The 15,719-nt window shown below is 33.2% G+C and overlaps 3 protein-coding genes across 3 annotated transcripts in view; 2 read left to right on the top strand and 1 right to left on the bottom strand.

The window, feature by feature from the left end:
• Positions 1 to 4,131: 4,131 nt before the first annotated feature.
• LOC122534408 (NADH-quinone oxidoreductase subunit B 2-like) lies at positions 4,132 to 5,639 on the top strand. The gene is made up of 3 exons (XM_043665033.1): positions 4,132 to 4,289; positions 4,702 to 5,253; positions 5,327 to 5,639. Exons 1-3 carry the CDS (start codon positions 4,265 to 4,267, stop codon positions 5,422 to 5,424), a joined length of 675 nt encoding a protein of 224 aa, XP_043520968.1. The 5' UTR covers positions 4,132 to 4,264; the 3' UTR covers positions 5,425 to 5,639.
• Positions 5,640 to 8,031: 2,392 nt separating this feature from the next.
• Positions 8,032 to 11,064, bottom strand: LOC122534407 (MAU2 chromatid cohesion factor homolog). The gene is made up of 8 exons (XM_043665032.1): positions 10,425 to 11,064; positions 9,991 to 10,170; positions 9,651 to 9,929; positions 9,325 to 9,571; positions 9,001 to 9,248; positions 8,713 to 8,918; positions 8,430 to 8,632; positions 8,032 to 8,359 (listed from the first exon to the last, which is right to left on the bottom strand). Exons 1-8 carry the CDS (start codon positions 10,647 to 10,649, stop codon positions 8,163 to 8,165), a joined length of 1,785 nt encoding a protein of 594 aa, XP_043520967.1. The 5' UTR covers positions 10,650 to 11,064; the 3' UTR covers positions 8,032 to 8,162.
• A 1,457-nt stretch (positions 11,065 to 12,521) lies between these two features.
• LOC122534409 overlaps positions 12,522 to 15,719 on the top strand; it is a 6,434-nt gene continuing 3,236 nt past the window's right edge. Inside the window, exons 1-2 of the mRNA XM_043665034.1 lie at positions 12,522 to 12,814; positions 13,814 to 13,925. Of these exons, the coding sequence (XP_043520969.1) occupies positions 12,665 to 12,814; positions 13,814 to 13,925 (262 nt within the window). The 5' untranslated portion in view covers positions 12,522 to 12,664. The remainder of the gene's footprint in view (positions 12,815 to 13,813; positions 13,926 to 15,719) is intronic.

Raw genomic sequence — 15,719 nt, 5'->3', positions numbered from 1 at the left:
TGGAATATCTAGCGAACGAGAAGCAATTTCTGACTGAAAATTCGAAAGAAGTATCAGGAGAACATGAGACTCGAGGAGGTGGCACGGCGGAGCCGGCCGATGAGCGGTTCTCCTGATACCGAGGTAATGCCAAAATAATTGAGCTGCAATGTCTAGCGAACGGGAAGCAATTTCTGACTGAAAATTCGAAAGAAGTATAAGGAGAGCATGAGAGTCGAAGAGGTAGCAAGCTTTTGTGCGGTTCTTTTAAGAAAGAAGTTTTTTCAATTCTTCTCTTTAAGCATGTACCGTGTTGGTCAGCCCTAGGATATGTGACGAAACTAATTTACAGTGTTGTTCTTATCGGTCTTGCTCTCTTTGTCTACTGCGCTTATATGCCTGTCCTTGTCGTACGCTGTTGCTTTCCTTGTTTACCGTACAGATGTGGCCTCTCTCGTCGCACACTGTTGCTCTCCTTGTTTACCGGGCTGATTTATCTGTCCTTGTCGCACGCTGTTGCTCTCCTTGTCATATGACGCTTGACAAGGTAAGCAACAGTGTGCGAAAAAGATAACCTTCGATCTATTGAAGAAAAAATTCAACTTTCTACACACACGTTTTACCAGGACAAAACGTACATGGAATGAAAGCGGAGAGCCTAATTTTAGGGAGGCATATAGAAAAGTTCGCAAATTATTTCTCATAATTTGAGTTTTTTTCGTAATTATTGCTGTCACAAAATGGACATTGTGGCGCCATCTGGCGATAGCTCAGTGGTACTAATTATTTATAAAAATACTTATTTTTGCATTTTACGAGTTAAATGAGGTATGAGAGAAAAGCTAAGGATCTAATTAGAGTAATACAATGGCCAAAATTCACATTTCATTTCGCTAAATTAGGTTTTTTCGCAAATGAATATTTCTCTGTTTTACGGGGTAAGAAAGCGCCGCGTTGTGGCAAACTGGTGGAACTAAACGCCCTCTCTCAATATTAAAAAATATAATTAATTTTAATTTTTCACGTCACAAATTTGCACTCCACGAGCATGTACTTCAAAAATAATGCTATCAACTATGTTCGCAAATAAATATGAATCTAATATTCACTATAGTTTGCGCGAAATTATGCGCTCGCTACAGGCACTACGGCTAACGTAAATGCAATTGAAACATTATTTATGTACGTAGGCTATACTTAAACAAAACATAGAAAGCAAGCTAAGGGTCTCTTATATTGAATACGCAACCATAGGAGTTCACAAATGATTCCTCTTAATTAATTTCTTCTCGCTATTTGTGGAAAAACTGTCATCTGCCTTTGGATACGACGGTGGCGCCATTTATTGGCAACTCGGTGGTACTAAAAATTGAATTTTTTATATTTAGTACCACCAGGTTGCCAATAGATGGCGCCACGGTCCGACTTAACCTGACGTTACTATTTTTCCACAAATTACAAGAAGAAATTAATTAATAGGAATCATTTGTGAACTGTTATGGTTGCGTCTTCGATTTTAGAGACCCTAAGCTTGCATTTTACATTTTGTTTAAGTATAGTTTACGTATGTAAGGAATGTTTCAACTTCGTTTACGTTAGGGATAGTGCCAGTAGTGAGCGCGTAATTTCGCGAAAACTATAGTGTATATTAGATTCAGATTTATTTGCAAACGTAGCTGATAATATTATCTTTGAAATATGTGCTCGTGGGGTGCAAATTAGTAGCGTGAAAAATTAAAATTAATTATTCCCTATATATGGTTACAGAGCGTTTAGTTCCACCCGTCTGCCTCTACGCGGCGCTAGTGTTTGTTACCCTGTAGTAATTATGTTAATAATTTAAATTTATATCACAATACTATAAATAAATAATAACTCCGTTATTAATTTTAGTTGTTTATATAAAAATATTATCAATATCACAAAGTATATAATTACTAATAATTTAATGAAGACTACATAATGGAAGTTAAATAACGAAATAACGAATGAAGAATTTCTACTATGGCTACAATATATATGAGCGTCAGTAAACATTCCCATGTGATAATAAAATTAATAGCTATTTTTAAATATTCTATTGTTTATATTAAATACACATCTCGAACGATTTAATGAACATAGATGTCGTTGATCTAAATTCTTCGAAGTAGTGGTCACTACACCCCTTAAAACAGAGAAATTTTCATTTGCAAAAAAATCTATTTTAGAGAAATGAATTGTGAACTTTTGTGATTGTATTATCCTAATTAGATCCTTAGCTTTCTTTTCATATCTCGTTTGACCCGTAAAATGCAGAAATAAGTATTTTTATGTATAATTAGTAGCCCTGAGTTATTGCTAGATGGCTCCATCATGTCCATTTTGTGAAACCACACTAATTACGAAAAAAACCTAATTATGAGGAATAATTTGCGAACTTTTTTATATGCCTCCTTAAAATTAGGCTCCCTGCTTTCATTTTATGTGCGTTTTGTTCTGGAGAAACGTGTGTGTAGAAAGTTGAATTTTTTTTCAATAGATCGGTGGTTGCCTCGCACACTGTAGCTTTCCTTGTCTAGCGTTATTAGACAAGGAGAGCACTAGCGTTCGACAGACATATAGTCGCGGTAGACAAGGAGAGCAACTACGTGTGAAAAGGACAGAGATATTGCCGCGGTAGACATGGAGAGTAACAACGTGCGAAAAGGACAGACATATCACGCGGTAGACAAGGAGAGCTACAGCGACAAGGACAGACATATTCGCGCGGTAGACAAGAAGAATGATAATGTGCGATAAGAACAATAATATAAATCAGTTCCACCGTTTTGCCGCTACGCGACGCTAATATTTTAATGTTCCAACGGGTAGCACATTCAGTCTTTCCTTAGTATGCTAGTTAGACACGGATATTACAAATTTCATGAATAATAATGTTATATTTATTTATATTTATACATTAACGAGAGACAGTCGCTGTATCCTATTCATATACCTCGTCTGTGCCATTAATTTGTCAAACAAGAATTTTTATCAATGGCTTAAATTGGGTGATCAAATTTATCATATACATACAATACCTATTCATGTACATACCTCGTTTGTGAAAATGTGTATCAAATATTTTTTCGCAAACTACCAAACGGAAGACTCCGATAGATGGCTGCACTTCCTGCATCCATGTAGCGACCTCTACTTCGAAGAATTTAGATCAACGACATCGTTGTTCCGTCGAGATGTGTATTTAATATTAACAATATTTAAAAATAGCTATTAATTTTATTATCACCATGGAAATGTTTACTGACACTTATATATATTGTAGTCATAGTAGAAATTCTTCATTCGTTATTTAATTTTCATTTTTAGAAATTATTCGTTATTTAACTTCCATTATGTAATCTTCATTAAATTATTAGTAATTGTATATTTTGTGATATTGATAATATTTTTATATAAATAACTAAAATTAATTACGGAGTTCTTATTTATTTGTAGTATTGTGATATAAATATAAATTATCATAATCATTACATCCGTGTGGCGTCGCGCGTATTTTTAAAAGCGAGCTTAACAACGGCGACGCTGATTTAAAATGAAGAAGAAAATAAGATAGTAGAAAATATTTTCTATTCTCAGTTGTTAGTAATCTGTCAAAGCAAATGGTCGTTGTAAAATGTTGTTATACATTAATATTAATAAATAGATATTGTAATAGTTTCTTGTTAAATCTCGCAATTTATTTAAGGAGTAATCCTCCTTATCCGTGTAGCGGCGCACTCAATTCTTTTTTACCGACTGAACAAACGATGACGTTATCACAGACGAGGCCACACAGGTATATCTCGTATCTCATATACACAGTATGTCTCATCTGCATTATATATCTCGTCTTTAGAATTATAAATTTTGTATCATTTTATGGTAATAAAGTTAATCTTGTTTCCCCTAAATGTACTATGTGTTTTTATTTAGATCTCCTGATTCTATTTATTGATCATAAGTGTAGTTTAAATTCTTGTATAAGGTGTCCCGTAACTCGTGATCAACCGACTAAGAGGTGATTCTACATGTAAAAATGTATCAAAAAGAAAAAAGAAAATTTGTTCATCAAAGCCTTCGTTTTAGAGAAAATCAAGTTTGAAAATTTATCTATACACTTCAATTTGGCTAATTCTGTATTGAAATAGGCGCGTAGAATCGCGAAACACCTTGTGTACATATCACGCAATGCATTCACAGTAGCGCTGAATCGCAGTTGAGCAGCAACTGCGCGACGGAAGAGGGTAATAAAGGGTGGAAGATGTTGCGCTCTATTGTGTTTTCGCGTAAGTCTATTACAAGTAATTTCAAACCATTTTTAATTGTTATGATTAAATAAACTGACATCAAACGCATAATAAAGGAATTTTTCTGTATTTGAAGAAAATTCTGTTATGAACGTATAAATGCTTTATACGTATTTATTTGTAGTTAATGTATATCCCATTCTCTCTAATAGTTTGTATTGCATAAGATGCAGCGATTTCAACTAAATTATTTGTTTGCACTGAGACATAGATTGCATTCCCAAATTCTATTGCAACATGTTTCTTAACCTCACGCATTAGAGAAAATCTTTAATGATGCTGATGGTAATGACTTTTGTTTAGCTTTTATAAAATTTGTGAGAAGCAAATATTAACAAAACGCAAATTAAATTTAGAAAATTAACTTAAATAAATGATATATTTGTTTCAGCCTCTGTTACTCAGGGCCTGACATCCTTGATACGTAATAACATTGCTTTATCAGGATGTCCTGGATCTTTAGTCTCCCAGGCCAAACACATGGCCACAGACGCAGTATCACAGCAAAGTGGAGCTTCTTTGCCAGGAAAAGCAGAAAGACAGCCCTACAGTCCATTTCAAGATAGCAGCAATTTGGCTGAATATGCAATAGCACGATTAGACGATCTCGTAAATTGGGGTCGTAAAGGATCAATGTGGCCACTGACGTTTGGTCTAGCATGTTGTGCTGTTGAAATGATGCACATTGCTGCCCCAAGATATGATATGGACAGATACGGAGTTGTCTTTCGAGCCTCTCCAAGGCAAGTTGATGTTATTATCGTTGCTGGTACTTTAACAAATAAAATGGCTCCTGCATTGAGAAGAATATACGATGAAATGCCTGAACCCCGATGGGTCATTTCAATGGGAAGCTGTGCCAATGGTGGTGGTTATTATCATTACAGCTATTCTGTTGTTAGAGGATGCGACAGGATTTTGCCTGTGGACATATATGTGCCAGGTAATATTTGATATAACATTAATAGAAAATTTAAATACAGTATTATTACATTATATGTTTAAACATGTTTCAGGATGTCCCCCAACAGCAGAAGCGTTAATGTTTGGTGTACTTCAGTTACAGAAAAAAGTGAAACGTATGAAAACTCTACAAATATGGTACAGAAAATAATGTAAATAAATGTGATAATTGTAGCAATTTATGTATAAATATTTAACATGAAGTTATTCTTTTAGTTATTAAAGATTGATAAATCATTGTTATTTATTATAATGGTTAATTTATTAGACAACCATGTTTTTCCTAAGATCTGTTTATTTGTATGGATTTTCATCATGTACAACCACCAAAAATACATATAAATACTACAAATAAAAAACTCAAAAGTGACAGTATTAAATCAAATAATATAATTTCCAATATTGATTACATAATTACACGAAAACGATATTTTTTTACAGGCATGTAGTTTCGTTATATTTTTTTTTTTTCTCTGTTTTACTCTTTATTATCTTCACTATTTAAAATATTTACAATATCTTAAAACAAAGCAAAGAGTTAGGCTGAACATCTTTGCCACTTAGCTTACCGCATATTAAGGCCCCTTTATTTTTTTTCCTTCCTCATATATTGCTCTACTTAATACTATTTACGATTGTGTTTATTTTCATTATACATTATATACATACATTGTTGAATAAAAACACATCAACTGATACGCACCACGCATACAATAGGTACGATATTCCTTTTGTTTCTTAAAAACATACTGCCAACCTATTGTACTTATCAACAAAATTTTCATATACAAGGGTAAACGTTTATGAACATACTATTATTTCTGTTGTGTCCACAGCCCGAATTTTAAACGTCTACTTTGGTCATTGAAGAGCATAGTACGTTGGAAATATCAATATCTTATTCTTGTTTTCTCAATTCTCATTTTTATCAATTCTTTCTATCTTTCCTGAAATGCTTCAATTTTATTTGAATTAACTTTTATAGATGTACGGATACATCTTTGAAACATTGACACACGTATCGTATTTTTAATCCACGTTTGCCTATTTCTTTATCATAATAATTTCATCAGTCTCAGTTCAAAATCTAATTCAAAACATACTTGCCAACGTGCTATATAAACCTAAAAAATTGTATGAATTGTAAATTTAAAAAGATATGTGAATAAAGTTAATATATGACGTAAAACAATAATATTGTGTTACTCTTTTACGCTTAGGATGTCACAATTAGATAAATTACTTGTAGAGAGCAACTAAGATATGAAGAAAAATTAATTTGGCTAAAGCTATTGTTTCCCTTTGTGTGGCAAATGAAATTTTCCAAATTCTTAATTAAATTGCAACGTTATCTTTTAACGTGCTTCTTAATTTAAGCACCAACAACAAATATTTTCTGACGTTTCGTCATATCAAAATCTATCATTTTTGTACCATAAATTAAATATTTTGATGATTTTAAAATAGTCTTTGTTAAATAGTATAATAATTACAGAGAGAAATGCATTTAATTATTTTGTATTCGAGGCTATAGTATTATACTTTTCTTTGCTTTTCTGTGCAGATTTACACTTATAAGAGAAAAAAGTCTCGAGCTAATTTACAATGTACAAAATAATAAAATATATCGATATTTTATACATATTTTCATCTTTCTTATTTTCTCTGTGACATAGAAAATGACTACAATAAATTGTTTGTACAAACCTATATAAAGGGTGTTTCGTAACTTGTGGGACCCACTTCGGGAGCTGATTGTACGCCTAAAAATAATAAAAAAAAGTCATATAAATATATGTCCTATCTATCTTCATTTATGAGATGTAATGAATTTTTTGTTTTAATTACTTTTACAAAAGATGCTCGAAATAACCACCTTGCATTTGAAGACAAGCCTGCACGCATCTTGTCATTCATCTGGTTACTCTCTCTATAATTCCCAGTTTCTCGAATTTGTCGGAAGCTTTGCTCTATTCTATTTCGTAGTATTTCAGCATTTTCAATCGATGTTGCGTATACAATAGATTTTAAATGTCCCAACAAATGAAAATCCAATGGATTCAAATCCGGAGAACGAGCAGGCCATGCAATAGGACTTCCACGACCAATCCATTTATTTGCAGAGTGTTGATTTAAAAATTGCCTAGCCACTCAACTAAAATGCGGCGGAGCTCCATCATGCATAAACCGCATACGAAGTCTAATATCGACTGGAACTTCCTTTAATATTTCGTGTAAACGCGTGCTCAAAAAATCAACTTTGTGCCTGTTAGTTTCCCATCAAGAAAAAAAGGTCCAATTAAAAATTTATCAATTATTCCTGCCAATAACATGGTTTTTTTCATCGCAATTATGATTATTATGAAAATTGAATATACCATCCCTGGTAAAACTAGCTTACTAGAATTTGCTCTGTTTATAAAATTCATTATATCTCATAAACGAAGATAGATAAGACATATATTTATATGACTTTTTTTCATTATTTTTAGGCGTACAATCAGCTCCCGAAGTGGGTCCCACAAATTACGAAACACCCTGTATAATCTTCATGAAACTCTGCAAATGAAATTCTATGTGACTTTTAATTGCCTGGAAATTATAAATAATAAACGATAAGTTTGGATATCATTTAATACCCATATTGAACAATTAAATTTACTTTTTTCGATTTGTAATTAATTCATTCCTTCGCGATCCAACTGTTTTCGTTCTCTCGTTTAAAACAGTTTTGTTTAAAACAGTTTTGTTTAAAACAGTTTCTGTCGTTACCTCACATTTTATCAATTAGTCTATAATTTGATAACAAAATTATACAAATCTAACATACTGCTCCGCCAACTATTTTATACACTTCGAACATACAAGCTATCGAATGTTTGGATATTATTAAAGAATTGCTTGTGACGTCGAAGGTGGTGGATTACTCGGCAAAGCAGGCACAGGTCCATCAGTCCATTGTATAAGAGTATGTTCACCCATCTGTGTACTTTGAAAATGATCCTTCAAGAGCGTTTGTGAGAACGTACAATGCATTTGATATGCTTCACTTTCACGATTTGGATCTCCACAAAGTCTGTATAAATCTGCCAAATAAAGATCATTCGTTTGAAAGATGAACCTTCTCATGCACAAATTTATATTATATTAATATACCTTTAAGTATAGCAGTAGCCCATAATTGTACATGTACATCAGGTATCTTAGAAGCTAACTGCATCGCAGGTGTGACCATGTTCATAGATTCTCTACTATTGCCCAAAGAAAGAAATATGTGTCCAAGAAGTACAAGACTACACGACGTTAGTCTGTTTAAATCCTCAGAATTTGCCATTTTCAATGTTTCTCGGAGGTATCTCCTATAAACATATTTATACGTTTAGCTACATCTGATATTCTTTAAAAGATATCAAGTATAATAATAGTGATTAATCTGTACTTTGCTTCGTTGTATCTCGCTCCAAAAAACGCTTGAAGACCCTGAACATAATATGCCGCCGCTCTTAAAGAATGCGAATGAGATGGTAAAGATTCAGGATTTATTCGTTCCAATAAAGCACCTAAATCTGCATCTCTTTTTGTCCTAAGATATACTATTGCCAAGTTTAAATTTGCGAAAGTCCACAATTCCCTTTCTTGCGATGTCTATAAAATCATTTTTTTTTTTTATTTATCACAATACTGTTAAAGTCACATTTAATAGTATTTAATTTGTTTATTGTCCTACTCTCAAAGCAGCTGTGAACTGTGCTTCCGCAGCATCCATACAATTCATTGACATTGCATATAATCCCAATAAAGCATGTAATTGTGGTTTATGACCTTGAAGTAACCTTGGCTGCCTCCTACAAAGCTGGCAGGCTTGAGAAATTTCTGCAAGAGCTACACTTTTATTTCCCATCACTAATCGACACATTACTATATGTTCCAACAACATTAATTGAAAAACAGAAAGTATGGGCTTGTTGTCAACAACTGCAAAATATAATATAAATATTAATTTTACTACGAAGTTCTATTAAAATTATAAATGATAAACTGTTATGTTTACTTTTGAGTTTTTCAATTTGAGTTAATGCTTTGTCTGTATATTTCTGAGCTTTGTCCATATAACCAGCTTGCATTGAATGCATAACTGTTACTAAATAAACCAACACATATAAATGATCCTTTGGCATCCATATAAACATATCTCCGATATTAGAACCTGTAACTACTTCGTCTGCTGGCCAGCTGGGAGACATTATAGTCTGTATACTTTGTTGCAATTGTTTTAAACAAGGTTTCACACTTTTAACCTATTAACGAAAGTATAAATATGAATATAACAGTTAACACCAATTCGTCGAATAAAAAACACTATTTGGTGCTGCTTACTTGTCCCGCCATTAAATAATGACAGACTTGAAGTACCAAAAAATATACTTTTAAATATTCTTTTTGATGTGGACTACCCTGCCAATTTTCAACATGATGCCCAGCTGTATTTAAAAGAGGATGAACTTCAGTAAATTTTTTATCTATCAATAAAAGCATACATCGGCTCAGTAAGAATAGAACTCTTGTATAACTTGCATTGCTGATATGGGAATAATCAACACCTACTGCAAGTAAACTACTAGCTGCAACAAAATCTTTTTCGGACGCATGTATTTGCTGAAACACAAGGATTATTATATTAAAGAGTTAATGTTAATTAAAGTGAGTAGTAACTTACTGCAAGCTGGAAAATAAGTCTACAATGCCAATATACATTGTGTTGTGAAAGTTCTATGGCTTTCCGTAATATAGGTTTACTAAGATTTGATTGCTGTTGTTGTTCGTACAATTCTGCAACCACACTTGCTGCTTCAAATTTAACATCATCAAAAGTATTTATATTCTGACTCAATCGCCACTGAAACACAATATCGTACAATTAATCAATCAATAAATATAAGCACTTACGATATAATGTATCTATCAATTTTCAATTTTCAACAATCTTATGTATGTTACATTACCGACTGTACCCAAATAAAAAGAAAGGTTAGAATCAGAATAAACAGATGTGTTGGAATTTCGACGGCGTGCGCCAGAGATATAAAGGTCGAAGCCGTAAAGGAAGCTTGAATGTAATTAATTCGAAATGCAAATAATAGCTGAACTGACCGCTTGCTCCAAATGAGATCGCGCCAAATCGATGTTTTTCGTATGCGTAAGTAGGATGTTACCAAGTTGAAGGTGGGTGCGTGCCTCGACCCTTGGAGGCGGCTTAAAATTGAAAACCGCTTGCAAACACTGTATGCACGACTTAATGTTCGGTGGACTCGAGGTTCGAAAGTTTTCTGCTAGTCCTAACAGCGATAGATACCAAGCGTCCTGTGAAGACGCCATTTTGACATTTCACGAGCAAAATCTCCAGCCGTGATAAGACACGGTCACTGTTTGCGCACTCAAAGATCCAATAACACTCGCAACGAAACCTGGATCGTCGTCCCAAACTGTAATATCACGAACACGACTCAATTTGCAACTAACGCGGTGTCCCGTCAGATACGTTTCCCCTGGAAACCGCTTATTGCGTAATGTTTACATACATATGTAACAAGACGTTTCCTCTACATTATTGTCTCACATTGTTTGTACGTGCTACCAAGAATCCTCGTTTCCCGGCACGGGTAATTCGTATCTCGATAACACGCGTCTAAATGTACATCAACATTATGCATTTTAAAAATTTTTATGTACAACGCTGATGAATTACATATCATATCATATCTCCGTTAGATTTGGAACGTAACTAAATAGTCTAGGGAATTATCGGTTCTCTAACCTCAAAGTGACGGTTTCCAATTACTAACTAGATTGCGTTCACTTGAGCCACATAAAAACAAACTGAACGACTCCTGAAATTAATATGTAATTTGGTGTCTGTAGAATCGAGTGTTAATTGTTGTAATTTTGGTAATGAAACTGTGGAAATTTCATAAACGGACTCGATCACCGAGTTGAATTTTAGAAAATGATAAAACTTGGATTAAAATATATTGTATCTTCTAAATTTAATGATGCGTATTTGATATTCGTGCTTGACATAAATATGCACATAAATCTATCTGCAATCTATATAAGACAATAGATAATAGATTATACATGATAATTTTAAATTATATTTCTTGTTAAATAAATAGGGAATATAAGTATATAGTGTAATGTAAATTATCGTGTGACGATTTTGTTTAATTTTGTTCGTTTTCAAGTTAATATTTCACAGAATTATTATTTTATATATAAACTTTGATATAGACAAGAATATAGTTACAAATAAATAAAATTCTGAACTTTTTTAAATTCATATATATTTTCCAGTGGAGTCCTGAAGAATATTTCCTAGGGAATAAAAATATTATAGGAATGGTACGCATGACATGCAACACAACGCGGTTTTCCTTCATTCAATTCAAATATATTTTCTTATCCATGTCACATATTATTGATTTACGTTTCACATACAATCCCAAATTCATAATATTTGATTATATTATAAAAAGAAAAATTTTATACTTTGCAAATTAATTTCCAAAGCTTTTGCGCGTGAAATATACATTGCACACAAATATTTTTTGGTCTTGAACTAATATTACTATTTTTAATTAATTTTAAATTTATAAGTTCTGAATATCAATAAATATTTTTGTAAGATAGTAAGAAGTTTGGCAGTAAAAAAAAAAATAAAATTTTTTACTTAATTATAATTTAAAACCGATATATATGCAAGTAACACGTAACTAAAACACCACAAATAATAATTACAAAAAGATAATAAAAAATATCCAATTATTATTCAAAGCGTCATATGCAAACGTTACAAGAAACGTAGATCAAAATGTAAAAACCGGAACAAGCCATCTTTCATTGTGGAAATAAGTGTTAACCCTTTGCAATTGGGGATTATTTTCACATTTTACAATTTATCATTTTTACGTAAATTCGTTTTGAAGAAAATTTGTAAAATTTAGACACCTTATAATTTTCTACAGTGCAAATACTGTTTGATGCAGTGTCCGAGTTACCGAAATAAAACTTCCGAATGCCAAAAAAGTTAACAAAAAGAAAAAAGAAAAAAAAATTAATAAAATCACCGATCTATTTAATTTGGCTTGCAGGAAGGAAATTTGAACGCGAGTTCAAGCGCCGATTAATCGCGAGCTATGATTCAAACTCGGATCTATCTCGTGTCGCATTCGTGCTGCAACGTAGGATATCCCCTCCAAGAGGCAAATACACTGGAGAAGTCAAACTGTCGGTGCGCTTCTCTGCCACCTGACCACCAGTTGCGATTTCAAATTATCCAGAACAAGGTGCGAGCTTTTTTTTTTTTTTGTTACGTGTGTTCCCATGACTGCGTAATGTGTTCTCGCGGTGCATTGCTGCTTCTTTGTTGCTTGTTCCTGACGCTGGCCGGTCACCGTTGCGAAGAAAATTTCAAAGCCGTCACGGAGGAGAACGCGCTAGCAAAATTGGTCAAAATGTTCTCCAAACCTGGAGCGTTCAAACGAGTGAGCTCTCAATATCATAACTTCAACAGCAAAATAATTTACGCGAAATAATGCAATTACTGCGGTAATTAAACCACGGACTTTTATACATTCATTTTTTTATATATTTATTAGAATATTTATTAGAATGTACTTATTTATTAGAAGTTTGTATGTGCATGATGTAAAATTTAATATAAAAATTAGAAAAACATCCGAAGTGAAATGGAAATTTGTTATGAAATTTAATGAAGTAAATATGTTTATATCATATTTACTATTTAATAAAGTAAATCCATGTTCATTTTTTTAGCTACGTTAATAAATACTTGAAGTTGCATAAAAATCCGCAGTCCATGACTTCTTTACATCATACATCACTTTTTTTCGAAAAATTGAACGAACTTTCGTATAACAGACGCAACGATGTCGTTTGTCAGTTCTCCTCCTTCGATATATGCGAAATGCAAAGATTCAGATTCGAAAATTTTGATCGTCGAGTGTTTTTTTGAATCAGTTTTCATACTTGTACTGCGCCTGCCAAAAATACGCATGCGCGTTTAAAATAAATGCGCGAAGGACGAGGTTGCATCCGTTGATAAAATTACCATCGCTTCTCGATATTTTCCATTGCGTAACGAAAATTGTAATCGAAGACCATCTACTCATTTTGTACAGTTATACGTTTTTCAACAAACCACAATAATGTAATCTTCTACAAAGATACCATATGCATATCAACAGACAAATCTTGTTCTAAAAAATTTTCTACCTCTTTCTTTTTTTACCGATCATCGAAATATTATTTGTTTTTTTTTTTTTTTTGTTTAATTAAAACTAACGTTTAAAAAAAGAACAAATAATATTTCAATAACATAAAATTAGATTGTCAAGTTTTAAAAGTACATGCAGTATTAAGTAAATAACTACATGCAACTTTTGAGGAAAATTTCGAGAAGACGTTGCACGTGTATTGCTCGTTCCACAGATATAACGAAATTGTGTGTAATTGATTTTCAGATTAATGCGATATTCGGTGAAAATTCGATCGAGGAGTCGTCTTGCCCAAAAGGCGAGGAGGGCCTCGAATGCAGAAGAGCCGAGGCCAGACGTTCCGTTGACTGTCCCGAAGGTAATCGACCAGAGAATTCCAAAATAAGGACATACAGTGGCACACGTATGCCACGTGTGTGACATAAAACGTTTTCTTAATTTTCAGCACCGTAAACCACGAAAAGTCGTCCTGATGATATCGTTTGAGATATTTGAGATACATAATATTTATATTTGAGATACATAATAACTGTTAAGGTTGCTCCGTTTGAATTGGCTGTGCTTACGTGTGATCTCTATTTTATTATTTATCTCATTACAACGACAATGAAATTTCAAAGTGTGTAGAATATATGTACATTCACAAAGGATTTCTAGAACTATCTCTCGAGCCATTGTACAGACACGCGTATAAAATCAGTGCATAAATACATCTTTGCATTCCAGCGGGACAGTCGTAATCGCTGTTACGGAAAAACATACCACTATCCGCGATGTACAATAAAAGATTCTGACCTTGACATAGCCACTCCCAGGCATTGTTTGCCTACGTTAAATGCACGCGAACGCGCGAGAGCGTTAATCTGCGAATTAGATCCGACGAATTGCTCGAGCGTTGTTTCTCAATTTGTCTCTCTGTTCTCTTCCTTTTTTCGTATTCAATCGTATTTATCGTGGCGCAATAAATCACTTTCCCGTGTGCCAATGATGTACCAGTTGAGAAACATTCCTGCTTTTACTTTGGAAACGCGAGTCTGCATACATACGTATGTAGGCTGTGCCAATTGGAGGATCACACGGGTAAACGAAGAAACTACGAGTATGAAAACTAAAGAGGGGGAAAAAATAAAAAAATAAAAAATAAAAAATAAACTGTGACTGATGAAAATGGGGATAAATGTTGTTGGAACATTCTGGTATCGTGCAATTATGTGCATTTTTAGGCGTAAATCACGTTATTTCTGTGTAATTAGACATAATTCCCCTTGTAAAAGTATTCCACTAACTGATCCATTAATTATTTTAAGCAATGTAACATTAACCCTTCGCGGTTGAAGGCTTGAATACCGGACTGGCAGCACACTTTCACTAACAACGACTTCAACATCAGCTTGTACGCTTTACTTCGCAGGATTTCATTAAAAATAACCGGAGCACGTATCACCGTATTACCTCCAGAGACACGCATATTGTTCGCACATTATCATTGCTCAAGAATATTCACTTGCAAATCGTACCGAACGCCATTGGATCGCCGGGAATCAAATAGAAAGCGATTGAAATTCAATGAAATTTATCGAAACGTAATAAGTCACTTTTCCCTCCCCCCCGAGTGATATTTACATACTTTGGAAACGTTTTCTACTCTTGCATTAAAGATGCAGGCATAAGGTTAATCCTTGCGACGAGGAACTCTCGAAGATGCATTTACTTTCACTCGTCGCCATAAAGTTACTTCGCTTACACTTGAAATGAATGGGTTTTTCTATAAACCAAAAGTTATTGATCATTTTATAGAAATTATAATAATCAGCATCTAACGCGAGATTAATTAAAAAACTATATATATTAACATAATATAGCTCCTTTAAACAACACAATTTTTTTCTGCAGAATGATTTCCATAGAATTTCATCCGAAATGTAGATATTTCTGTAAATTCATAATATTCAAATCTGTCAGAGACAATCGTTTTATAGAAATTATAATAATCAGCATCTAACGCGAGATTAATTAAAAAACTATGTATATTAACATAATATAGCTCCTTTAAACAACACAATTTTTTTCTGCAGAATGATTTTCATAGAATTTCGTCCGAAATGTAGATATTTCTGTAAATTCATAATATTCAAATCTGTCAGAGACAATC

Source organism: Frieseomelitta varia, unplaced genomic scaffold (assembly GCF_011392965.1).
Source record: "Frieseomelitta varia isolate USP_RPSP 00005682 unplaced genomic scaffold, Fvar_1.2 scaffold_591, whole genome shotgun sequence".
NCBI classification, from domain to species: Eukaryota; Metazoa; Arthropoda; class Insecta; order Hymenoptera; family Apidae; genus Frieseomelitta; species Frieseomelitta varia.
Note: the sequence above shows the minus strand (reverse complement) of the source record. Positions and strands in the feature narration are given on the sequence as shown.

Excerpts from the sequence above, each read along its gene's own strand:
- LOC122534408 (XM_043665033.1), top strand. The coding sequence starts at position 4,265 with ATGTTGCGCTCTATTGTGTTTTCGC. Across the intron at positions 4,290-4,701 it reads GCGCTCTATTGTGTTTTCGC|CCTCTGTTACTCAGGGCCTG; the intron begins GTAAGTCTATTA and ends TATTTGTTTCAG. Across the intron at positions 5,254-5,326 it reads TGTGGACATATATGTGCCAG|GATGTCCCCCAACAGCAGAA; the intron begins GTAATATTTGAT and ends AACATGTTTCAG.
- LOC122534407 (XM_043665032.1), bottom strand. The coding sequence starts at position 10,649 with ATGGCGTCTTCACAGGACGCTTGGTATCTATCGCTGTTAGGACTAGCA. Across the intron at positions 9,572-9,650 it reads ATTATTTAATGGCGGGACAA|GTTAAAAGTGTGAAACCTTG; the intron begins GTAAGCAGCACC and ends TTTCGTTAATAG. Across the intron at positions 8,919-9,000 it reads AGTTCACAGCTGCTTTGAGA|ACATCGCAAGAAAGGGAATT; the intron begins GTAGGACAATAA and ends ATGATTTTATAG.